General features: G+C 50.6%; 1 protein-coding gene across 1 annotated transcript; it reads right to left on the bottom strand.

Moving 5' to 3' along the window:
• Positions 1-7,892: 7,892 nt before the first annotated feature.
• Positions 7,893-23,949, bottom strand: LOC138418918 (cell adhesion molecule CEACAM6-like). The gene is given in 10 exon segments (XM_069550916.1): positions 7,893-8,277; positions 8,523-8,564; positions 9,182-9,213; positions 9,533-9,561; positions 10,748-10,859; positions 19,857-20,135; positions 21,015-21,248; positions 21,251-21,292; positions 22,523-22,882; positions 23,782-23,949. Coding segments are annotated over 10 exon segments (1,260 nt in total). The 5' UTR covers positions 23,846-23,949; the 3' UTR covers positions 7,893-8,211.
• Positions 23,950-25,976: the final 2,027 nt, after the last annotated feature.

Genomic DNA, 25,976 nt, shown 5'->3' with positions numbered 1-25,976 from the left:
GTCCCTGGGGTAGGTGCCACACTCACACACATGTAGCAGGCGTGTGCACAGGGCACAGAGCCCACGGAAGACAGGTGTGCCCTGCCAGTACCAGTGCCATGTGTGCTGAGATGAGACGGCAGGCAGGAGAGACCGCCTGCAAAGCTTCCGGTCATGACTGAGGTCTAAATTACTCCTTATCCCTCTGCATACAGTCTTGGATAAGACAAGGTGACACCTCTTGGTGTTCCTTATTGTTCTGTAACAACTGACCACAAAGTTAGTGGCACAAATCAAGGTGTCAATATGACCCTATTCTTTCTGGATTCTACAGACAGTTCATTTCTTTGCCTTTCCGAGCTGTGAGAGGCTGCCTGCTTTCCTGGGTTCGTGGCCCCTTCCTCCATCTTCAAAGCCAGCAGTGGAGCATCTTGAAGCTCCCCAAGCTCTCCTTCCACCACCCCACCTCCTCTGGCTCTGCCTCTCCTGTCTTGGAACATTATGAATGTATTGGACTCGGCCCAATACGTTTCCCACCATAATCTCCAACTCACCCCACCATATCTCCCATTACCCCACCATAATCTCCCAGTCACATGATCTGGATTTCGTCTGTAGGTTTCCTTCATCATGGGGCACATTTCTCGGATTGTGGGCTTGAAGTTTGGACATCTCTTAGGGTTCTGTGCTCTGCCCACCACTCCTCTCAAGGCTGAGATCATCACCTTCCCTCACTGCAGTCTGCTCTGGGCAGCATGGACTTTGTCTTGCTGATGTGAGGTCAAGTCCTGCCATGACGTCCACAGCAATCTCACTGGCCCTGAGCCCTGATCGAGGCCAGTCCACACTCCCTGAGTCTCTCCCCACGTCTTCTCTCCTGTGAAGTGAACGTTGCTCAGTCTGTCCAACTCTTTGCAACCCCATGGACTGGAACCCTCCAGGCACATCTGCCATGGGATTCTCCAGGCAAGAATACTGGAGTGGGTAGCCATTGCCATCTCTGTAGGCTCATCAAACCCAGGTCTCCCGGATTGCAGGAAGGTACTTTACTGTCTGAGCCACCACAGAAGCCTCTTCTTTTCTAGCAATGCCTAATTTTTCAAGATGAAAAGAAAGCAGATGTGACTCAAAGACTACAGCTCCCAGGTCTCCAGGTGACTTGTGTTCATCAGCACCATGGACAGTGTCTCTGCTGTGCTCAGCCCCTGGGCTGCAGCAAGAAGGGCTCAGTGGGATGGGACTGCTGGATATCTTGCCCATTTCTATTCTATGACAGGGATGAACATGGTAGAATGTGTCCAGGGATAACCCACTTTGCTCTAGTTTATGGATCGGGAGCACTTTCTCCTGTCTGTGTATTTTTTGTAGCTACACCCATGATAACTCCCGGGTGAATGATCCTGCACCCGGAAGGGGTCCTCAAGGAGGCTGAGAACTAACTTTGTCCTCTCAGAGTATCTCCCCACCACTGAGTGTCAGGTAACTGGCTTGTCTACAACTTGGAGGGAACGTTTCATGATTAAGTCCTGACCCTCGGTACCTGACCTTGGAGACAGCCATCACCTAGCCTGGAGGCCCCCTGAGCACAGCCTCCTCTTCCCTCATTCTCGAAATGATGCCCCCTTCCCCACAGAGCAAGGCTGAGCAGAACGCCTGGGCTACCCTCCCAGCTCCTCCTGTCTGAGCCTCAAGCCTGGTGTGAGAGCTTTTGCCATCTCTCCATGCTTCCAACAGAGCAAGGGTCCTACTGAAGAACAAGTGGAGCCTGAAGACCAGTCTCCAGGGTACAATCTGTCACCTGAGGGCTCATCTGTCTGCCTGTGAACCCCAGGGAAGAGAAGGAACTAGGGCTCCACAGTCACGCCAAACTTCCTCTTTTCCCTAAATGTACCATTGACAGGGGTAACTCTGACACCTAAACCCAGCACTATACTTCCCAAGGGCTCAGGTCTAACCCATCCAGCATCCCGAACAGTCATGCAAAAGGCTCGAGATACCCAGTATAATGGTCACCGGGTTACCTGGGGCCTCCCCTATCTTCCATGGGGACAGACTCTGCAGGAAACACCCGGGCTCAGGTGCACCACCTGTGGAACCATGGTGTTTAAATGGAGCAGCAGAGGGAGCTACTGAGGGTATCTCAGGGGTCCTGGCATCTGGCCAACCACAAAGGCACAGCCACAGGACTTCGTGAAGAGATGGATAGAAGGATGGGTAGGGGATACAGGAGGGATGGGGTGTGCCAGAGGGATCGACATAAGGACACAGGTGCTGACTCCTCACAGGATTTTTCCATAAAGGGTGAGGATGTTGGAAGTGAACATTTTCCGATACTCCCCATGCAAACGCAGTTTAGTGGATACAGTGGCATTCAGTGTGCACACAAGTTGACCAGGACTCCAGTTTTTAGGAGGATCCCTGAGCTGGGAGCTTGGACATGGAAGGATTCACCTGTCCTGCTTCTGCTGAGTCAACTGGCCAGCTCCAGGCCTGGTGCAGGGAGCTGCATACCTGTGTGTCAAATGAATGAGCCCCTGGATCATACTCCACGGGGGCTGAGATTTGTGGTGAGGATGTTCACTGCAGAGCAGATGGTCAGTGTGAAAGGCGGGATGCTCGCTAGTGGCTGTTCCAGACTGAAAACAAATTTGTAGTGAAGTCACCCCATGGCAGAGCAGGTCCTCAGCCTGAGGAAAATCAGTGTTTCAATGGTGTTCTGGATGTTTGAGAAAGAGGGACATGAAAAGAAGACCTGACAACTTCGGGAATAACATTTAGTTCTGAACTACTCTTAGGAAACATTTTTATTTCTTTTTTTATTTCTGGCTGCACTGGGTCTTCATTGTTTTCCACCAGTTTCCTCTAGTGCGGTGAGCAGGGGCTACTCTTCGCTTTGATACGCTGCCTTCTCATCGCGGTGGCTTCTCTACTCCCGAGCGTGTGCTCTCGGCAAGCACACTTCAGGCGTTGCAGCTCGTGGGCTCTAGAGCACAGACTCTGCAGTTCTGACGCCCGGCGTTAGTTGCTCAGAAGCATGTGAAATCCTTCTGACCAAGGATGAAACCCATGTCTCGCGCTTTGGCAGGTGGATTCCTATCCACTGAGCCACCAGGAAAGTCCTCTAAACAATGCTTAACTTGTAGGTAGACACTGCATCATCATGGCCGCCCCACACACGACGTTTCTGTATTTGAGTATGGGTAAACAAACAAGCGCTGTATGTCATCCTTACTGAATTTACAGGCACACAGCCACCTGCTCTGTGCTCACTAGCCCTGCTGGTGTGACTTGGGCAGCAGGACTCTTACTGACTTTGTGGTTGTTCTAGTTGCTAAGTCAGGTGCAACTCTTCCGTGACCCCATGGACTGTAGCCCGCCAGGCTCCTCTATCCATGGGATTTCCCAGGCAAGAACACTGGAGTGGGTTGCCATTTCTTCTCCAGGAGATCTTCCTGTGCCAGAAATCAAACCTGGGTCTCCTAAACTGGCAGGAGGATTCTTTACCACGGCGCCACCGGGGAAGCCCATGCTGCAGCTGATCACTTGCTGAAACTCACGCAAGTTACAGTACCAAGTATGAACCCTAACAGAAGCTATGGAAGCTGGGTCATGTTCATGTATTCACGCGGGTTCATCAGCTGATAAAATGCACACCTCGAGGGTGGAATGTTGAATATTGAGGAGGCCCTACACTTGTGGGCAGCAGGTATCTAGGGAAACCTCATGTGTGGGGCGGCCATGATGATCCAGTGTCTACCTACAAGTTAAGCATTGTTTAGAGGACTTTCCTCGTGGCTCAGTGGATAGGAATCTGTGTGTAAAAGCATGGGACATGGGATTCATCCCTGGTCAGGAGGATTCACATGCTTCTGAGCAACTAAAGCCATGCGTCAGAACTGCTGAGTCTATGCTCTAGAGCCCACAAGCTGCATTGACTGAAGTGTGCTTGCCGAGAGCCCACGCTCGGGAGGAGAGAAACCACGGCGAAGAGAAGCCGGCGCATCACAGGAAGAGTAGCCCCTGCTCACCGCACTAAAGAAAACTGGTGGAAAACAATGAAGACCCAGTGCAGCCAGAAATAAAAAAAGAAATAAATATGTTTCCTAAGAGTAGTTCAGAACTAAATGTAATTCCCGAGGTTGTCAGGTCTTCTTTTCATGTCCCTCTTTCTCAAACATCCAGAACACCATTGAAACACTGATTTTCCACAGGCTGAGGACCTGCTCTGCCATGGGGGTGACTTCACTGCAAATTTGTTTTCAGTCTGGAACAGCCACTAGCGAGCATCCGGGCTTTCACACTGACCATTTGCTCTGCAGTGAACATCCTCACCACAAATCTCGGCCCCCGTGGAGTATGATCCAGGGCTTCATTCATTCGACACACAGGTATGCAGCTCCCTGCACCAGGCCTGGAGCTGGCCAGTGGACTCAGCAGAAGCAGGACAGGTGAATCCTTCCATGTCCAAGCTCCCAGCTCAGGGATCCTCCTAAAAACTGGAGTCCTGGTCAACCTGTGTGCACACTCAATGCCACTGTATCCACTAAGCTGCGTTTGCCTGGGGAGTATCGGAAAATGTTCATTTCCAACATCCTCACCCTTTATGGAAAAATTCTGTGAGGAGACAGCACGTGTGTCCATATGTCCATCCCTCTGGCACACCCCATCCCTCCTTTATCCCCTACCCATCCTTTTATTCATCTTTTCACGAAGTCCTGTGGCTGGGCCTCTGTGGTTGGCCTGATGCCAGGACCCCTGAGATAGCCTCAGTAGCTCCCTCTGCTGCTCCATTTAAACACCATGGTTCCACAGGTGGTGCACCTGAGCCCGGATGTTTCCTGCAGAGTCTGTCCCCATGGAAGATAAGGCAGGCCCCTGGGACCCAGGGGACCATTATACTGGGTATCTCGAGCCTTTTGCATGACTGTTCGGGATGCTGGATGGGTTAGACCTGAGCCCTTGGGAAGTATAGTGCTGGGTTTGGGTGTCAGAGTTACCCCTGTCATTGGTACATCTATGGAGATGAGGAAATTTGGGGTGACTGTGATTTCTCTTCCCTGTGGTTCACAGGCAGATGGAGGAGCCCTCAGGTGATCGATTTACCCTGGAGGCTGGTCTTCAGGCTCCACTTGTTCTTCAGTAGGACCCTTGCTCTGTTGGAAGCATGGATAGATTGCAAAAACTCTCACACCAGGCTTGAGGCTCAGACTGGAGGAGCTGGGAGGGTAGCCCAGGCGTTCTGCTCAGCCATGCTCCGTGAGTGAGGGGGGATCATTTCGAGAATGAGGGAAGAGGAGGCTGTGCTCAGGGGGCCTCCAGGCTAGGTGATGGCTGTCTCCAAGGTCAGGTACCGAGGGTCAGGACTTAATCATGAAACGTTCCCTCCAAGTTGTAGACAAGCCAGTTACCTGACACTCAGCGGTGGGGAGATACTCTGAGAGGACAAAGTTAGTTCTCAGCCTCCTTGAGGACACCCTCCAGGTGCAGGATCATTCACCCGGGAGTTATCATGGGTGTAGCTACAGCTAATACACAGACAGGAGAAAGTGCTCCCGATCCATAAACTGGAGCAAGTGGGTTATCCCTGGACACATTCTACCATGTTCATCTTTGTCATAGAATAGAAATGGGCAGGATATCCAGCCATCCCTTCCCATTGAGCTCTTCTTGCTACAGCCCAGGCACAGCAAAGACACTGTCCATGGTGCTGATGAACACAAGTCACCTGGAGACTTGGGAGCTGTGGTCTTTGAATCACATCTGCTTTCTTTTCATTCTGAAAAATTAGGCATTGCTAGAAAAGAAGAGGCTTCCGTGGTGTCTCTCAGACAGTAAAGTACCTTCCTGCAATCCGGGAGACCTGGGTTTGATGAGCCTACAGAGATGGCAATGGCTACCCACTCCAGTATTCTTGCCTGGAGAATCCCATGGCAGATGTGCCTGGAGGGTTCCAGTCCATGGGGTTGCAAAGAGTTGGACAGACTGATCAACGTTCACTTCACAGGAAAGGAGAGGTGGGGAGAGCCGCAGGGAGTGTGGACTGGCCTCAATCTCCAGGGCTCAGGGCCAGTGAGATTGCTGTGGACGTCATGGCAGGACTTGACCCCACATCAGCAAGACAAAGTCCACGCTGCCCAGAGCAGATTGCAGTGAGGGAAGATGGTGAAATCAGCCTTGAGAGGAGTGGTGGGCAGAGCACAGAACCCTAAGAGATGTCCAAACTTCAAGCCCACAATCCGAGAAATGTGCCCCATGATGAAGGAAACCAGAGATGAAATCCAGATCATGTGACTGGGAGATTATGGTGGGGTATATGGGAGATATGGTGAGGTGACTTGGAGATTACGGTCGGGAATGTTTGGGCTGAGTCCAATACATTCATGATGTTCCAAGGCAGGAGGGGCAGAGCCAGAGGAGATGGGGTGATGGAAGGAGAGCTTGGGGAGCTTTAAGATGCTCCACTGCTGGCTTTGAAGATGGAGGAAGGGGCCACGAACCCAGGAAAGCAGGCAGCCCCTCACAGCGTGGAAAGGCAAAGAAATGAACTGTCTGTAGAATCCAGAAAGAACAGGGTCATACTGACACCTTGATTTGTGCCACTAACTTTGTGGTCAGTTGTTACAGAACAATAAGGAACACCAAGAGGTGTCACCTTGTCTCATCCAAGACTGTGTGCAGGGGGATGAGGAGTAATGTAGACCTCAGTCATGACCGGAAGCTCTGCAGGCGGTCTCTCCTGCCTGCCGTCTCATCTCAGCACACATGGCACTGGCACTGGCTGAGCACGCCTGTCTTCCGTGGGCTCTGTGCCCTGTGCACACGCCTGCTACATGTGTGTGAGTGTGGCACCTACCCCAGGGACCTATGTGAGAACAGCATCTATCGCAGGGGCCTGAGAGAGAGACTGAGAACCGCTAGCCCAGGTGTGAGGTTGGGGCTGCAGGTGAGATCCCAGTGGGAAGGACCTTGGGACACTTTGAGGAGGGGACTGGTGAGCCCTTTGACGTGGTAACCAGGTTGAGTTTTAGGTAGAGCCTGCAACTCTGCCTTGAGGCTTACATGTGTGTCTCTGTGATGGGGGGAGACTCACAATTTACAATGGAGAGCAAAGTGGAAACCAGCAGGATGTGGACAGAGGTCTCGGGGAGTTCCCGGGCGGGCCTTGCTCAGAACATGGCTTCTGAGTCCCTTTTACTTTGCTGACTCTGATTGCTCCTCTGTCCCCTGAGAGGGAATGGTGTCCCAGGACCTAGGCCCTTAGGGAAACAATGGAAACCCATGGAGAAAGAAGGCATTCTGGATCCTAGATCTGGGGACAGACAAAAGTTCCTGTGCCATCGCTGACTCAGTGGACATTAGCTGAAGCAAACTCCGGGGGATAATGAAGAACAGGGAAGCCTGGGGTGCTGCAGTCCACGGGGTCCCAAATACTCAGACACAACTTAAGAACTGAACAACAAAAATTCATTGGAGGCAGCACCAGTGGGGGCCAGCAGGGCCTGGAGAGGAGGGCCAGAGGGCTCAGGACACCAAGAGGCTGCAAAGGGGCCTCACCCATAATATGGTCTCACCCGCGCCTCGTCCTCCTGACTCGGGTTCTAGGGGCTCTCAGATGGACCCATATTCTATTCTCCAGAGACTCCATGCCCGGTGAGCAGGCACTGGGTGGTGCCTGGGACCCCAGGACAGTGTGAGGACTGCCGATGCCCACGTGGCTGCGAAGGGTCTGGTGACCCTCCTTTCCTGTTAGCATGCCCCCTCCCTCCATTCTCACAATCTTCCCCTTCCTTTCCCCCAGGGAATAGATGCGGAGGCCAGGTAACTAGAGCTATTGCGTTCCCTGAGGAACCATGGAGATACCGGAGCAGAGATTCAGGTGAATTTCTTGCTGGACAGGACGCAAGGGCACTATATTTTGCAACCAGAAGGAAAGTGCTCTTTATTCAGATCTCTCCGGTGGTCCGCAGTGGGTCACAAGCCCAGAGCTGCCCTGTTGGGACCTCCCCCCACTGTGGGAATCGCAGCCTGAGTTCTGGTTCATCTAGAGTTCAGGGCAGCCTGTCAGGGTGTCCAGGCATCCAGGAGGACCCTGAGCCTGGGCCCCGGTTCCCGAATAGCCTCAGGTCTCAGAGCTGGTTCTCTGCCTCAAGCTCTTCCTCTTGACCTCACTCAGGTCTTGGGTCTCAGGTAAGCTCTTTCCCACAGTCTGTTAAAGAGATGTGTCTGGAGGAACTAAGGTCCCACATCTGCTTTGTGGCTGATATGACAGTAAACGTCTGTGTCGGGGCGTAGTAATTCCTGCAAAAGAAAACCGACGCCTCCAAGCTCATGTAACCTTCTCAGATGGCTTCCCAGGGACTTCCCAGCCCCGGGTCACCCAGGGTCTGTTTGTATCAGAGGCTTTTGGTCCAGACCCACCTCACCTTCGTCCCCTTTCCATCTTTCCTGCTATTTCTTGGACCTTCAAACACAGCCAGCTGTGCAGGGGGCATTTCCTCTGCCCCTTGGGCTTATGGGACCAGACCCTGGATCCCCACACTCACCTGGTAGATGGGAGCTGGAGGCCTGGCATCAGGTCGGGAGGCCTGGGCATGGAGGAAGGAGGCATCACAGGAGAGGGAAGGAGAGTCATTTCTCCCGATCAGCCATCTCCAAGCCTGCAGCCCCCACCCCAATCCTCTCTGGGCTCTGTTTCCCATCCTTGTAAGCCTGGCTCCCCTGACTGATGATCCAGTACCCACTCTCCTCCTGGTTCGACCCCAAGGTTCTCCTGAGGTCAAGTGAGGGGACTGGGGCAGCCCCAGGATAAGGTGGTGGGTGGTCCCGTCCCTGAAGTGCATCCACCTCCCAGCTTGGTGGGACTAGCCATGTCCTAACTACACTTACGAGCTTCCCTGGTGGCTCAGAAGACAAAGAATCTGCCTGCAATGCGGGAGACCCAGGCTCGATCCCAGGGTCAGGGAGATGCCCTGGAGAAGGCAATGGTTACCCATTCCAGATTCTTGCCTGGAGAAATCCATGGACAGAGGAGCCTGGCGGTCTACAGTCCATGGGGTCACAAAGGCTGGACACGACTGAGCGACTTTCAACTACTCTCAAGTGAAAGGGGTCAGCACAGTGCATCAGGGTTGGACAGGCCCCCTGCCCTGAGCCTGTGAAGCGGGAACCCTAGGGAGAAGAGACAAGGAAGGGATGTACTCACCGGGGAGACAGAGCTGCCAGAGGGACCACGTCCTGGGCGGAGACAGGAGTTAGCAACGAGCATGTGAGGAAGCTTAGCCCATGCTCTCAGGAGAGGCTGAGAGAGTCCACCTTCTGTAGAACCATGGAAGAAAAAGCCCCACCAAGGGAGAGACACTGGTAATTTCAGGCCCCAGTGAGGGCGAGGGGGCCTCCCAGGATTATAATTCACAGGACAAGCAGACTAGCCAGTCAGGGTCTGCTGTGCTGAGCCCCAGAGAAAGGGCCAGAGACCCTGGGGGAGGCAGGCAGGAACAGACAGGGCAGGGCCTGCCCTGGGCGCCCCGCTGTCCTGGGCTGAACAGACACTCACCTGAGATGGACGCTGGGGGCCACTTCCCTCTGTTGTGCAGGCAGCTGGGGTTAGGGAAGAAAAACATGCATATTTGTGAGGAGTGTAGAGGGAGGTCAAGGCTTTGGCGTTAGAACATGGGACAGGAGGATCCCCACCTCCAAGCAGGGGCTGGACACCTCTTTTCTCCACCAAGGCCGCTTAGAGGGGAGGGCCCAGCAAGAAAGCTGAGCAAAGTCCTTAAGAAGCTGTATCTGGCTGAGTCCAGAGGGGGAGCACGATAGGCTAATAGAGTTCAGAAGAAAGTGGCCAACGAAGGGACCAGGGCTCTGGGAAAGGCATCTATCCATCCAGAGCTTTGTCTGAGTAGACGCATCATGCTTATGGGGAGAGCAGGGCCAGTGCGTGGGGAGGAAAGGGAAGCCAGCGACTCTGGGGTCTCACTGAGGGCAGTGTCGCTGCTGTGGCCCCCTGCCCTCACCCAGGAGCTGCTGAAATGTGACAGCGGCCTTGTCCTCTGTCTCCATCACCTGGACCTGAAGTGTAAAGACATCCCACCACCCGCTGACCTGGCACGATGTTCTGTCTCATGATCTGGGCTGTTGTTAACGCATCTGCCAGCTGGGGGCATTTGACCCCACCTGGCATGTCCAGACTTCCACTCTCTAGCCAAGTGTGACCTTGGTCAGGATGCCCCTCAGATCCTGGCCCTGTGACTGCCCCTCATAGAGTAGCTGCATTTAAATATACAGGAAGAGATACCTTTCTCTCAGTACTTACTACCTGTCAGCCTACATATAGGGAACTAGGACATGCAGGGGTCTCAGTTGTGTTAACTGATAAATGAGGCTTCCCTGGTGGCTCAGAGGTAAAGAATCCGCTTGCCAATGCAGGAGACGTGGGTTCGATCCCTAGGTCAGGAAGATTCCCTGGGGAAGCAAATGGCAACCCACTCCAGTATTCCTGCCTGGAAATTCCATGGACACAGGAGTCCATGGAGTGGCAAAAGAGATGGACCCAACTTCGTGACTAAATAACAAAATAAATGAGGACGGTGTTAAGGAAGCTGCCACAGGTCAATACCAGGTGAGGCAGGAACTAAAGGATGAGAGAGAATATCCATGGGGAAGTGGGGAGGTCCTGGAGATCCAGGCCGGAAATTGGAGGATGGGGTGTCCCTCCTCTAGGACTAGGGTCAACCTGGGGCAGCAGCAGCATCTGGGAATGCCACTGTACCTGTGAAGGAAAATCAAACGCCCCAGGACAGCCAGCGGCGTCAGCACAAGCAGGACCCCAATCACGATGCCAGTAATGGCCCCCACGCCGAGGCCTCTGCTGTTTTCTTGCCCTGAGAGCAGAAGAAGAAGAGAGAGGGAAAATGAGCTCCGAGTTCACTGGAGGGAACACCCAGAGGAGTCTGACGGGAGGGCCTGGTTAGGAGGAAGGAAATGCTCTGAGCCCCGTGTGGTTGCATGTTTTGTCATCACGGTGTCCTCCCAACTCTCCCACCGCACGTGGTTGCATCATTTTCCTCTTATTCAGATTTGAAGCCCTGGACTTGCTCTAACTCTCCATTCTCTCACGGTAGCCAATTCCATGTCCTATTCATTTTCCTCTGAAGGACTCTTTTCATCTCACATTATGCCCCCGCCCTCTGATTTTTTCTTTCCATCACTATTGTGGGTGGTGGAGGGCAGGTCCTCTCCAGTCCACTAACACTGACTGGTTAATCATATGAGCCAATGTTTCCAGCTCCTCCTGTGCGACTGGCACAGGGGGAAATCCTTCACACCAGGCTCTTAGGGAGGGGCTGTCATCCCCACTGTACACACAGATCTGAGACACACAGTAGTTCAGTAGATCACCGGAAGCCACAGAACTAATAGCGGGTGCAACAAAATGCAAGCAAGTTGTTTGGCTTTACAGTCAAAAACCACCCTGTTGAAAACCAAAATATCACCAGTGAAAATGTTTCTTGCATGCTGACTCTGTGGAGGGACCCAGAGAAGGATTTTAATCTCATCAACTTCCTGGTGAACAGCCTCTGAACAGCCTTAACATCCAGCTGTTCTCCAGGTTTAAGATGAGGAAACTGAGGCACAAGATCCAGTGTGCTGCCCACAGTCAAACAACTCTCACAAATAGCAACCAAACTAAGACAAGATGAGCTAAGTTTTGAACAATTAATTGGACACATTGTTCTACAGGCTCTGAATGGAGACCGCATCCTCATCATTTGCTTTCATTACACACCCACTTCCTGAGAAATCATGAGGGAAGGTGTAGAGGTGTTGAGGGTCACTTAGAGTGCCCAGCTGGGGAGCTGGGGTCTCATCTGCAGACTCTGACGTGGGGAGACTCTACACTGGGGGGATCCTGCATCCTCTGTCCTGACACTGTTGATTGTGTGGGGCAGCATCCCCTTCTCAGGGAGCCGTAAACTCCGCTCCTCAATTCACTGACCAGTGGATGCATGTCCCCATGTCACCTGATCTGTTTGCACCTGGACTGGAATGCTCATGGGATTTCTCAGAGGTAGGGACTGACTACCAAAGAGCATGACCTTCGCCTGTGTTTCCAGATCTCTTGGACGGATGCCTATGTCCATGGAATTCTCCAGGTAAGAATACTGGAGTGAGTTGCCATTTCCTCCTCCAGGGGATCTTCCCCACCCAGGGATCGAACCTGCATCTCTTACTCTCAGGGATTAGCATTGGAAGGCAGGTTCTTTGGTTCTTAAACACTAGCCCCACCTGTGAAGCCCCTAGAGAGGGAAGAGGGGACATCAAACTTGAGGACAAGTCCAGTTCCTTGGCTGATCCTTACCATCTGAGAGCTCCGAGGGATGAGCCTTCCTTCTCAGGGTCCAAAACTAGCCTCCTGTCTGTTCTGGTTTTCTACTCCTAATGTGCTTGTCTGAGACTGACTCAGGTAGCTATATAATCAAGGTCCATGTCTAAAGCACTGGAGTCCTCAGTGTGAGGGGATGGCTGTCTCCATAACTAGGCAGGTCTAAGGAGAACCTGCTTCTCAAGAAAGATGTTTTCTTCCTTGTTGTTAAATTATTTAAACAGGGTTGAAGAAAATCTGGAGCTGAAGTGTAAGAAGTGAAAACAGTAACTTGGAAGGGTGATTCCTCAGCACATTTGAGCAGGTAGAAGAAAAAACCCATGAACGTGTAGAAAAAAAAAAAAAAAGAAATTATTCAGACTGGGGATTAGAAAGAAAAAAAAAAAATGAGGACTGGTGACTCCAGGCAAAGTATTATGCAGAACTCCATCAAGTGAACAAACGTGCAGAATGGCAGTTTTTGAAGTAGAAAGAGAGAGGAAAGCACTGAAAAAAATGTTTAAAATTAAAGGTTTAAAACTTTCCAAGCTAGATGGGAGATTACCTATCAAGGGTGGTTTAGAACTCCACAAAAGAATCTTTCCCGATACAGATGTTTTGACACAATTTAGTCAAATTGCTGAAATACTGAGGGAAAGAGGAAATGATTAAAGCTGCAAGAGAGAAGTGGCTCATCACTTACAGTGGATCTTCAACAAGGTGAAAAGCAAATTTCACATCAGAGACTGGGGGCTAGAAGATATTGGGATGACTGAATTAAGTCCTACATGAAAGATTTCAACCAGGAAAGCAATGCCCAGAAAAAGTCTTCTTCAATGAAGCTCAAATTAAGACTTTCGTAGATAAACAATAGTCAAGGGACTTTATTCCTCGGAGACATGCCTCATATGAAACGTAAAGAGGATCCTTTAAAATGACTGTTCAAACACTGGACAGTAACTCAAAGCCACAGGAATGTATAAAGAACAGTGGTCAGGAGAAGACCAAGGTGGGGGATGTGGAGTACGTCTCTCTGCACAGATGCATCAGGAACACACCTTCAGAGACAGGAGTGCATGCAGAACACCAGCTGAGAGTGGAGAGGAGGACCCGACCAGCGGAAAAGAATATACAGATCCACGCCGAACACGGACGCGGACAGCGAAACACCTGATCGGCGGCAGCTCCAACCAAAAGACACACTGGCTGAATGGATACAAACACAAGACCCATATATACGCGGTCCACCAGAAACCCACTTCAGACCTAAAGACACAGGCAGACTGAAAGCGAGAGGATGGAAAAATACATTCCAGTGAGAGCTTTACTTCCTTTCCCATCTGGATTCCTTTTATTTCTTTCTCTTCTCTGACTGCTGTAGCTAGGACTTCCAGATCGATGCTGAATAATAGTGCTGGAAGTGGACACCCTTGTCTTGTTTCTGATCTTAGGGGGAATCCTTTCAGTTTTTCACCGTTGAGAATAATGTTTGCTGTAGGCTTCTCATATGTGGCCTTTAGTATGTTGAGGTAGGTTCCTTCTATGTCCATTTTCTGAAGAGTTGTCGTCATAAATGGGTGCTGAATTTTGTCAAAGGCTTCTTCTGCATCTATTGAGATGATCACATGGTTTTTATCTTTCAATTTGTTAATATGATATATCACATGATTGCTTAGCATATATTGAAGAATCCTTGCATCACTGGAATAAACCCAACCTGATCATGGCTTACAAACTTCTTGATGTGTTGCTGAATTCTGTTTGGTAAAATTCTGTTGAGGATTTCTGCGTCTCTGCCCATCAGTCATATTGGCCATAGTGTTCTTTTTTAGTGTTGTCTTTGTCTGGTTTTGGTATCAGAGTAATGGTGGCCTCATAGAATGAAATTGGAAGTGTTCTTTCCTCTGCAATTTTTTGAAAGAGTTTTAGAAGGATAGGCATTCGCTCTTCTCTAAATGTTTGAGAGAATGTTCTTGTGAAGCCATTTGGTCCTGGACTTTTCTTTTTTGGGAGATTTTTGATCACAGCTGCAATTTCAGTGCTTGTAATGGGGTTGTTTGTGATTTCTATTTCTTCCTGGTTGAGTCAGGAAGACTGAACCAGTCTTCCTGGTTCAGTCCAAGACTGAACTTTTCTAAGAATCTGTCCATTTCTTCCAGGTTAGCCATTTTATTGCCATATAGTTTTCATAATAGTCTCTTATAATCCAAAACCAGTTCTCAGAGGGAAGTTGATAACAATACAATCCTACCTCAAGAAACAAGAAAAACATTGAATAGACTACCTCACGTTACACTTAAAACAACTGGAAAAAGAAGAACAAAAAACCCCAAAATTAGTAGAAGGAAATAAATCATCAAGATCCGAGCAGAAATAAATGAAAAAGAAATGAAAGAAACAATAGTAAAGAGCAATAAAACTAAAAGGTCGTTCTTTGAGAAAATAAAATTGACAAACTTTTAGCCAGACTCATCAAGGAAAAAAACAGAAGAATCAAATCAACAAAATTAGAAATGAAGAAGGAGAGGTTAAAACAGACAATACAGATGGGAAAAGAAGTAAAGCTCTCACTGTTTGCAGATGACAGGATAATGTACATAGCAAACCCTAAAGCAGAAAATTACTAGAGTTAATCAGTGAATTTAGCAAAGTTGCAAATAAAAAATCAATACACAGAAACCACTTGCATTTCTATAAACTAACATTGAAAAATCAGAAAGAGAAATTAAGGAATCAATCCCATTCATCATTACAACAAAAAGAATTAAATATCTAGGAATAAACTTACCTAAGGAGACAAAAGAACTGTACCCAGAAAAGTATAAGACACTAATGAAGGAAATCAAAGACGACAAAAACAGATGGAGAGATACTCCTTGTTCCTGGTACGAAGAACCAATACTGTGAAAATGATGATACTACCAAATGCAATCTACAGATTCCATGTGATCCCTATCAAACTACCAATGACATTTTCCACAGAACTAGAACAAAAAAATTCACAATTCATATGGAAACACAAAAGACCCCAAATAGCCAAAGCAGTCTTGAGAAAGAAGAATGGAGCAGGAGGAATCAACCTTCCTGACTTCAGATTATACTACAAAGCTACAGTCATCAAGACAGTATGGTACTGGCACACAAAAAGACATGATTTTTTGTGTGCCAGTACCATACATAGAAAGAAACATAGGCCAATGAAACAAGACAGAAAGCCCCCAAATAAACCCAGGCATCTATGGGTACCCTGTTTTGTTTTGTTTTGTTTTTTCACAAAGAAGGAAAAAATACAGAATGGGGCAAAGAGAGCCTCTTCAATAAACGGTGATGAGAAAACTGGACAGCTACAGGTAAAAGAATGAAATTAGAACAATTCCCAACACCACACACAAACTCAAAATGGTTTAGAGACCTTAATATAAGACCAGAAACTATAATTTTCTTAGAGGAAAATATAGGCAGAACACTCGATGACATAAACCAAAGCAAGATCCTCTATGACCCACCTCCTAGAGTCATGGAAATAAAAACAAAAGCAAAAAAGTGGGACCTGATTAAACTTAAAAGCTTTTACACAGCAAAGAAAAATACCAGTTCAGGTCAGTTCAGTTACTCAGTCATGTCCGACTCTTTGCGACCCCATGAATCGCAGCATGCCAGGACTCCCTGTACATCACCAACTCCCGGAGTTCACTTAGACTCACGTCCATCGAGTCCATGATGCCATCCAGCCATCTCATCCTCTGTCGTCCCCTTCTCCTCCTGACCCCAATCCCTCCCAGCATCAGGGTCTTTTCCAATGAATCAACACTTCGCATGAGGTGGCCAAAGTACTGGAGTTTCAGCTTTAGCATCATTCCTTCCAAAGAAATCCCAGGAGTGATCTCCTTCAGAATGCACTGGTTGGATCTCCTTGCAGTCCAAGGGACCCTCAAGAGTCTTCTCCAACACCACAGGTCAAAAGCATCAATTCTTCGGCGCTCAGCCTTCTTCACAGTCCAACTCTCACATCCATACATGACCAAGGAAAAACCATAGCCTTTACTAGACGGACCTTTGATGGCAAGGTGAAAATACAGCTGTCAGAATGGGAGAAAATACTAGCAAATTAAATAACTGACAAAGGGTTAATTTCCAAAATATACAAGCAGCTCATACAACTCAATACCAGAAAAAAAAAACAAACCCAACCCAATCAAAAAGTGGGAAAAAGACCTAAACAGACACTTCTCCAAAGAAGACATCAGTCAGTCAGTTCAGTTGCTCAGTCGTGTCCAACTCTTTGCGACCTCATGATTCGCAGCATGGGAGGCCTCCCTGTCCATCACCAACTCCTAGAGTTCACTCAGACTCATGCCCATCGAGTCAGTGTTGCCATCCAACCATCTCATCCTCTGTTGTCCCCTTTTCCTCCTGACCCCAATCCCTCCCAGCATCAGAGTCTTTTCCAGTGAGTCAACTCTTCTCATGAGGTGGCCACAGTACTGGAGTTTCAGCTTTAGCATCATTCCTTCCAAAGAAATCCCAGGACTGATCTCCTTCAAAATGGACTGGCTGGATCTCCTTGCAGTCCAAGGGACTCTCAAGAGTCTTCTCCACACCATAGTTCAAAAGCATCAATTCTTCGGTGCTCAGCTTTCTTCACAGTCCAACTCTCACATCCTTACATGACCACTGGAAAAACCATAGCCTTGACTAGACGGACCTTAGTCATCAGAGTAATGTCCCTGCTTTTGAATATGCTATCTAGGTTGCATAGAGATGGCTAACAAACACATGAAAAGAAGCTCAACATGGCTCATTCTTAGAGAAATTCAAATCAAAACTACAATGAGACATCACTTCACACCAGTCAGAATGGCCATCGTCAAAAAGTCGACAAACAATAAATGTTGGAGACGGTGTGAGAAAAGGGAACGCTCTTGTACTGTTGGTGGGAATGTAAATTGATACAGCCACTATGGAAGATAGAATGGAGACTCCTTTAAAAACTAGGAATAAAACCACCATATGACCCAGCAATCCCACAGCTGGGCACATATCCCGAGGAAACCAAAACTGAAAAAGACACCTGTGACCCATTGTTCATTGCAGCACTATTTACAAGAGCCGGAACGTGAAAGCAACCTAGATGTCCATTGACAGATGAATGGATACAGAAATTGTGGTGCACAGACACAATGGAGTAACCTCAGCCACAAAAAGGAACGCCTTTGAGTCAGTTCTAATGAGGTGGATGGACCTAGAACCTATTATACAGAGTGAGGTAAACCAGAAAAAGAAAGATAAATACCGTATTCTAACGCATATATACGGAATCTAGAAAAATGGTCCTGAAGAATTTACTTACAGGGCAGCAATGGAGAAACAGACATAGAGAACAGACTTATGGACACGGGGAGAGAGGAGGAGAGGGTGAGATGTGTGGAAAGAGTAACGTGGAAGCTGACATTACCGTATGCAAAACAGATAGCCAATGGGAAATTGCTGTATGGCTCAGGAAACTCAGACAGCGGCTGTGTATCAGCTTTGAGGGGATGGGGAGGGAGGTTCCAAAGGGAGGGGTAAATGTACGCCTATGGCTGATTCATGTTGAGGTTTGACGGAAAAAACAGAATTCTGTAAAGCGATTATCCTCCAATAAAAAACTAATTAAAGAAAAAAGGACAGTGCTAAGAGTGATCCAAGGTAGCTATCTCATTTAAGCCAATATTTTTGTCTTTCTTGCAATGGCTTGCTTTTCTTTCTCATTTCAAAGGTATTTCTTGGAACAATATTTATAAATCTGTATAATGGACACACATTGTATAAGGATGGCTGAAATTTATGACAATATGTGTATAAAATCGGGGGGATGGAGATGTATAGGAGCACCTCGTCTGTTTTACGCATCATAGAACCTAGTTGATATTTCAACCAGATAGATACATGTTTAAAATATTAATTGTCATCTTCAAGTTAGCCCCTAAGAAAAGAACTGAAATATATGTGGAAAGGGAAAGATAGAATCAAAACAACACCTAAGAAAGGAAACCACTTAACTACCAAAGAGGAAGAAATAGAGGAATTAATAGGACAAATACCAAGTAGTGAGATGGCAGAAGCTCTTTCCTATCAGGAAGTATCTGACTCATATATCGCCTCAACCTTGAAATTAAAGGCACAGAATCACAGAATGGATTAAAATTATGACCCATCTCTATACTCTCTTCAAGGGACTCACTTTAGATACAAAGACATAGGTTGAAGTAAGGTGGGAAAAAGATATTCTATGCAAATAGTAATAAAAAGAGAATTGTGGTGGCTGTATGACTGTCTGATATAATAATCTCTAAATCAAAAAAGCCTACAAGAGACAAAGTAAGACATTACATATCAAGAAAAGTTTCATTCACTAAGGAAATCGAACAATTATAAGCATCATGCACCTAACACCACCAGATTTGTGAATCAAAATGGACAGCATCGAGGGGAGAAACAGCTCGGTCACAACAGTGACACGACAACACCCAGCTTTCAATGATGGATGCGGCAGTCAGAGGGAATTTCAGTGAGAAACTAGGGGTCATGAGAGCACTGCAAACCAGAGACCTAGCCGACCAACAGACAACACACAGTCGTAGGCGTTTATGTTGCACAAATTACGGTCCTCAAGGCCCCCATCTCTCACCACACACGACCACCGCCCATCCTGGGGAGAAATGGTGTCACTTCCACTGTAGAGACGACGGCGCAACTAAGAAAGACAGGGGGAGGGAGGTGGAGTCGAGTGTGCTGGCAAGCCTGCAATCACAGCAGTGCCAGCTAGCATGCGGACACTTCCTGCCTGAACACAGCTGCTGTGATCCCACCTTCACTGGGGCGCGTATTCACAAAGCTCTATAAAGTGCATACCACACACCACGGGACACATAAGGAAGGGGAGGGTTAGCCTTTGTGACTCACCGGGGCTTCCCAGCAGGCACTAGTGGTAAACATCCCACCTGCTAATCAGGAGACATAGGACACAGGGACCCAGTCCCGGGTGGGAAAGATCCCCCGGAGGAGGTCACGGCAACCCCTGCAGTGGAAGGTGGAGTCTTCACCGCTGGGCTGCCCAGGAAGTCCCAGCGACTGATTTTAGCGCTGCTTCCTGAGGTCTTGGCAACGAGGCTTCACAGCAGAGGGCCAGGAGAAATCAGGGGGTGAGGAGGGGAGAGACAGCACATGTTCCAATTGCTTGAAGTGAAGGAAATGAGATGATAGGCTAATTGTTGGTGGAATTAATAAAGGAAGGTTATCCAGGTTAAAATGGGCTTCCCTGGTGGCCTATACGGGAAGAGCGCCTGCAGTGCAGTAGACTCGGGTTCCATCCTTGGGTCAGGATGATCCCCTGGAGTAGCAAATGGCACCCACTCCAGGGATCTTGCCTGGGAAATCCCATGGACAGAGTAGCCTAGTGAGCTCAAGTCCGTGGTGTCACAGAGAGTCGGACACCACTGAACGACTAAGACAGGAGGCGATGATGGCCACTCACAGGTCACACGCAGCATGAGGGTCTCACTTCTGCTGGAGCTGCCCCTGTTGGAGGCCTCACACTGATAATCCCCGGTGTCCTCTCTGCTGACGGGGTCTATGGTGAGGGTGCTCTTGTCTGAAGAGAGTGTCATCCTCTCTGCGAGGAGGAGACTCTGGCCTTTGAAGAACCAGTGTATGGAGACCCCATTCTCATCTGCGAGGCAGGTCAGGAGCACGGGGCCCTCGCGTTCTGTGACTGTGGTGTTGCTGGCTTGGAGGGCAGGCCGTGCCACTGGGGCTGTGGAGAGACAGGGCGGTGACTGCTGAGAGTGTTTCGGGGGCCTGGGCCTTGCTCCCTCCACAGTCTCCGGGCCCAGTGACCTCTGTAAAGGCGACTGTGAGGAAGGCCCTGGGTCTTTGTTCAGATGACAACAGGAAAGAGACGATCGCACATCTCCTCTGACCCCCAGATCACGGCATGGGGACCCTTGCCTGGTCGCTGGGACAACACTCTAGTACAGGACAGCTCTGTGCTATCAGCCCTGGGAAACTTGGTTTTCTGCCTGTGGTGCTATCCAGGCCAGACAGGGAGTGCAGGACCTGAGAGTACATGTTGTGATTGGGGAATAGAGAACCTGGGCGCATTGCCAGGGCCTCATACTGACAAGCCGGGAGCGCTGTGTGGCTGGGTGAGAGGCTGTGTGGCAGGAGAGCTTGAGGTACCCTCTGGATGGTCAGAGGAGTCTGAGGGGGAAGTGGTGGGGTGTCCGGACCATTTGGAGCAAAGAGCAGAAAGCCACACGTGGTGCAATCAGATGGAAGGGAAGTTCCGGGTCTGTACTGGGGCCCCAGGGTCCTTCTGAGCTGTTCACACGCTTGTCTGAAAAACTTGCAATCATTACCATCATGCTCACTCACTGTGAGTCTGACGTTAATTTGTTTCTCCCATCTTATTCTGGTGATCCTCAGCCACCAACACAGAGCAGCCCCTCCCCTCCCTGGCTTCATTCAAGGTGGACCTGCCTGGACTTGCCTGGGACAGGAAGTCATGGCCAGTCTGGGTGTCCAGGGGTGATGGCCCATGTACTCGGACCTGAGAGGGATGGGTGTCAATTGGCCTCTGGCAACGTGCATTTGGGTGGGCAGCTCACGTCACCTAGGAACAGAGGTTACTCACAGAGGACATCCAGGGTGAATGGGTCACTGCGGCTGACACTCACTGGGTTCCGGGCTTCACACACATAGGGTCCTGTGTCATTCCTTGTCACGGCGACTACTGTGAGAGTCCTCTTGTCCTTGGACAGTTCCAGCCTCATGCCCTTCGGGAGACTCTGATTGTTGATCCACCACATGTAGGAGGTGTTCTGAGTCTCAGATCCACATGTTAACACCACAGTGTCCTCGTGCTCCCAGGGTTGGAGTTGTTGCTGGTGATGACGGGTGTGGGTAGCACCGCTGTGCAGATAACAGAAAGAACATTGCTCTGAGTTTCCCTGGTGGCTCAGACAGTAAAGAATCTGCCTACCATTGCAGAAGCCCTGGGCTCAATCCCTGGGTTGGGAAGATCCCCTGGAGATGGGAAGTGCTACCCAGTCAGCATTCTTGCCTGGAGAGTTCCAAGGACAGCGGAACTTGCTGGGCTATAGCACACGGGGTAGCAAAGAGTGGGACATGATTGAGTGACTAACACTTTCCCTTTCTTTATACCTTTGTCTCCTGTAGAAACACCTTTAACAAAACTGGCATCCTTCGCCTCTCAGCCAGACAGAGTCTTTAACGATAAGGCATGCTTGTGCATGGCAAGACAAATGCATGGGGACCTTAGCTCAGAGTGTGAGGCCACCTGCTCTATGTCTGCGACAAGCACAGGCTTCCTGGGGGGTCAACTGTGCAGCAGCGTTTAGTGGTGGACAGACCTGGGTGGGATTCAGAGACCACCTGGTGTCTCTCCTAGTTTCATCAACCAGCCTCGGGAGAGAGCTCCCTGGGCGGCACCCTGGGGTCGAGGAGCTGCCAGGAGTGTCTTCCTTCCTCTGTTCCTCTCTGGGGGTGCTGAGATTTCTCTGGCGTCTCCAAGTCCCCCAGGGCATTTGCTTGATTCCTGGGGACGTTGTACCTGTGTGCTCTCCATGCCAAGTCTCAGGAGGAGGACCAGGCTGTGCCCCTGCGTGGATGTGGCTCTCGGGGCTGAGCCCTGGCTGGTGACCAGCTTAGGAGCCTAGGGATTTGGCACAGGCTTCCCGGTGTCACTGGAGGCAGGAGCCCTGGGACAGGGTCTGGGAGGGGCTTCCTGGGGCTGAGCTTCTCTGTGAGGATCCCTGGGGCCCTCAGGCCAGGGTCTTCCCTGAATCCTGCAGGGTCTTCCTCAGGGTCCTGGTCACGGGGAGGGGCCAGGGGGCTGGACTGAGAGTGCTGTCCCTCTGCTGAGTCCCTCCATCAGCCCGTCCTTCTCTCTGCACAGTGTCTGCAGGGCCTGGCTTCCTGGAAGCATTTCTGACCCTTTGGAGTTTGTCTCCACAGTGTGTGTCCTGCACTGAATGTTCAAACCCCGACACGGGACATAATGCAGAGGGGGATGGGGGCAACTTCCGGGGCTGTCAGTCCTGTGTGAACAGAATTCAACCGAAACACTCCACCCCCGCCCCCGCCTGCCAAACACCTCGAGGTCAGACAGGAAGCACTCACGGTGCACGTGGAGGTGTCCAGTTTGTATTTCTGTCTGTAAATTTTTCTTTGTAACGAGCTGGGTGTAGGGTCCTGTGTCTCTCTGGGTGACGTTCCGGATCAGCAGGGTTCCGTTGGGGTAAACTGTCTCCCGTCCGCTGTATACAGACCCATTGGTAGTTGCATTATTATCTACCCTATACGATGCAATTAGCTGGGCGTTGTCTACCCTTTCTCCTCTGTACCAGGCATAGCCTAGAGGATTCTTTTCCACGATGCGGGCAAGTAGAAGAACATCCAACCCTTCTGCAGCAAGGGGGGGCACCGTTTCAACAGTGAGCTGGGCAGTTGTGGGTGGGGTCCAGAAATTTAAGAGTGCGACTGGGAGGGAAGAGAGAGAAATCGATTACTATTGTGACCTGCGTGGGGAATGGAAAAATGGTACTCTGGGTCCTGAGCTGGTCTCTTTATCCCTCCGCCTTACTGTGGGTGTGGGTGTGGGTATGTTTGTGTGTGTGTGTGGTTCAAGGTCAGCAGCCTGACCCCCGTCACTTCTGCCCCTCTGGGCTGTTTTTCCCTCTGCTCCCCTAGCTGTCCCTGGCCCACCCCCTCGCTGCCCTCACACGCCTGCTCACATTCAGGGCCTCTTGGGAGATGACCCTCCCCCCCGACCAGCTGCTGTAAAGGCCCTCCGTGCTCACTGCTGACCCTTCCCCGCTCCGGTTCCTGCGTGACGCCTGGAGCACCTGCCAGCACACTCTCCATCTCTCTGCTTGTGTGTCTACCTCCCCACAGAGCGCGGGCTCCGTGAGGGCAGGGACTTGTCTGATCCAGCTTGAAACGCAGGGCCTGGACCAGGCTCCAGACATTAGTACCTGGGGATGAAGGAAGGAGAGTTCCCAGCAATTCCACAGCCTGGTGTTTATTTGTCAGTTTCTAAGGGTGCCGGGTAAGGACAGTGTTTAGTGTCCTGGTTATGTCTTTTTCTGTAGTGACACTCAGATAGAAATTGTTATTATCATCATCAGTCTTCAACAGTTACTGCTCAGTGAAGAATTACACATAATACCTACAGCAGTTGAGTCTTCCCGCCCCTCGCCAGCTCTAGCTCATGCAGAGTCTCCTGTGGCTGAGCCCCTCCCTCCCCTGTTCCGCTGCCCTCTACCCTCAGGTCTGAACAGAAGGGCTCTGTCCCCTCTCAGAGCCCTGTCTCCCCCAGGGACCAGCCAGGCTCTCGTTCTCCAGTCTCCGTCCCCTCCCTGAAAACTGTCCCCTCTCACCTGCCAGCAGGAGCCTGCTCCAGGGCACATGCCGCCTGCTTGCAGGGCCTGACGGGGGCTCCATGGTGCCTGCGGTCTGCTGTGTCCCTCTCTCTGTGAGGAGAACTTCCTCTCCAGAAACGCTCACAAGCCCTGCGTCCTTGTGTGAGCTCTGCTGTCCTTCCCGCTCTGTGCTCTGTGCTGGGCCTGCGGGGGAGCAGGAGAACTTCGCTGGGTCACGTGGCCCGGGGGCGGGGTCTCTGCTCAGGCTCCGCCCCCTGCCGCCCCTCTCCTCCTTCCCTCCCTAGTGGTCCCCTTCCCCCTTCCCCCTCTGTCTGTATTTCTATTCCCTGAACTCTGCTGAGTCCTCTGCCTTCTAGAGCAGTGATTCTCCACCTACACACACACACACACACACACACACACACACACCCCTACACACACACACCTCTACTCACACATACCTACACACACAGCTACACACAGACACCTAGATATACACACATCTATACACACACACATGCACACACACACAACCTTGTCTGGAAAAGCACAACCTTGGAGTGTCTAGGTCCGGGGACCCCACTGCTCTGGATCAGATGCACACCCAGCCTCCCCTATAGCCCTCCCTCATCCCCTTCTGGCTTTTCCCTTCAGAGGAGGAGCCTGAGGGTGGGGGGTGCATCAGGAACGCTTGTCACAGGGACGTCCTCCCCACGGTGTGTGGGAATCACCTGTGGAGCTTCTTGAAGACTGCGAACCCCCAGGTCACACCTTAGAAATGCTGTTTCAGCAGCCGCCAGGTGACACGCTTGCCCAGCCTGGCTGAGACCCCAGAACAGCGGTTAGGCCTCCCCACCCACCCCAGTGCTGGCCTCGCTGTGCTTTGTTCTGGGGTCTCTCAGCACAGTCACAGATCCAGGGGTTTCCAAATTTTGGTGGTAATTGTTCCTGTGACACAGAAACCCAGCTCGATGCCCAGGGTCTTCCTGTTGTTCTCAAATATCTGGGAAGATTGCAGATATTGGACCCGCCTGAAGGTCACACTGACTCTGGAGGAGAGAAAGGGGTCACGAGAGTGATGACTGGAGAGTGGACCTGACCTCTACCTTAGCCTGTCACCAGCCTGGCATCTGTTTTCAGGGACTGCTGCTGTTGCTGCTGCTAAGACACTTCAGTCGTGCCTGACTCTGTGCGACCCCATAGACAGCAGCCCAGCAGGATCCTCCCTCCCTGGGACTCTCCAGGCAAGAGTACTGGAGTGGGTTGCCATTTCCTTCTCAAATGCATGCATGCGTGCTAATTCTCTTCAGTTGTGTCCAACTCTGTGCGACCCTATGGGCAGTAGCCCACCAGGCTCCCCGCCCACAGGATTCTCCAGGCAAGAATACTTAAGTGGGTTGCCATTGCCTTCTCCAGGAACAGAGACCCAGAACTGGGTGTCAGGAGGAGCTGCAGTTGGCAGGTGAGAAGGGAAAGCTTTCCTGTGTGTCCTGGGAAGAAAGGGACCTGGTGCTGAGGGTGGGCTGCATCTGGGCTCCCTGGTCCTCGGGTCAAGTTCTAGGAGACTCTCCCTCTCTGTATCTGTTGCCTGAGCCTTGGTTAAGAAACTGTCCAGGTCTTCCTTGCCATTCCAGGGCCTCCTCTGTCAGCCTGGCTGATCTTTGTGAGGTCGCTGTGATCTTTCCCATGGGTGGTTTCAGGCAGGGATGGGAGCTGGCATGGGTGCCCATAGGCCCCTAGAAGGTTGGGCAGGGTAGTGTGGGCACCCAGGAGGGGCTCTGAGGGTCTGTTAGAGAAGGGGTCCCCTGGGGCCTAACGCCTAATGACCTGAGGTGAAGCTGATGTAATAATAATAGGTGTAAGTGCACAGTAATTGTAACGCACTTGCATTATCCCAAAATCATCTCCACCACTCCACAATTGTCTTCCATGAGACAGGTCCCTGGTTCCCTTAAGGTTGGAGACCGCTATTTAGAAGGAGGGATGGAAATCAGGCTCCTTCTCCACTTCCTTAGGCAAAACAAAGTTCACCTGTTAATTTCCTGTTAATTTTCTGTTTGGCCCAATGTTGCCCCCTGGAGGTCATGAACAGACCTAGGGAAAATGTAACGGGCTGCACAGGGGTGCCAACGCCAAAGGGTGTGAGCTGGCTGTGCACCCTGGCCAGAGGTGGGCACTGACCTCCAGACTAGAGGCTATCAGCCGGAGTTCAG

This window comes from Ovis canadensis, chromosome 14 (genome assembly GCF_042477335.2).
Source record: "Ovis canadensis isolate MfBH-ARS-UI-01 breed Bighorn chromosome 14, ARS-UI_OviCan_v2, whole genome shotgun sequence".
Taxonomy (NCBI): domain Eukaryota; kingdom Metazoa; phylum Chordata; class Mammalia; order Artiodactyla; family Bovidae; genus Ovis; species Ovis canadensis.
This window is presented reverse-complemented; position numbering and strand designations above follow the sequence as displayed.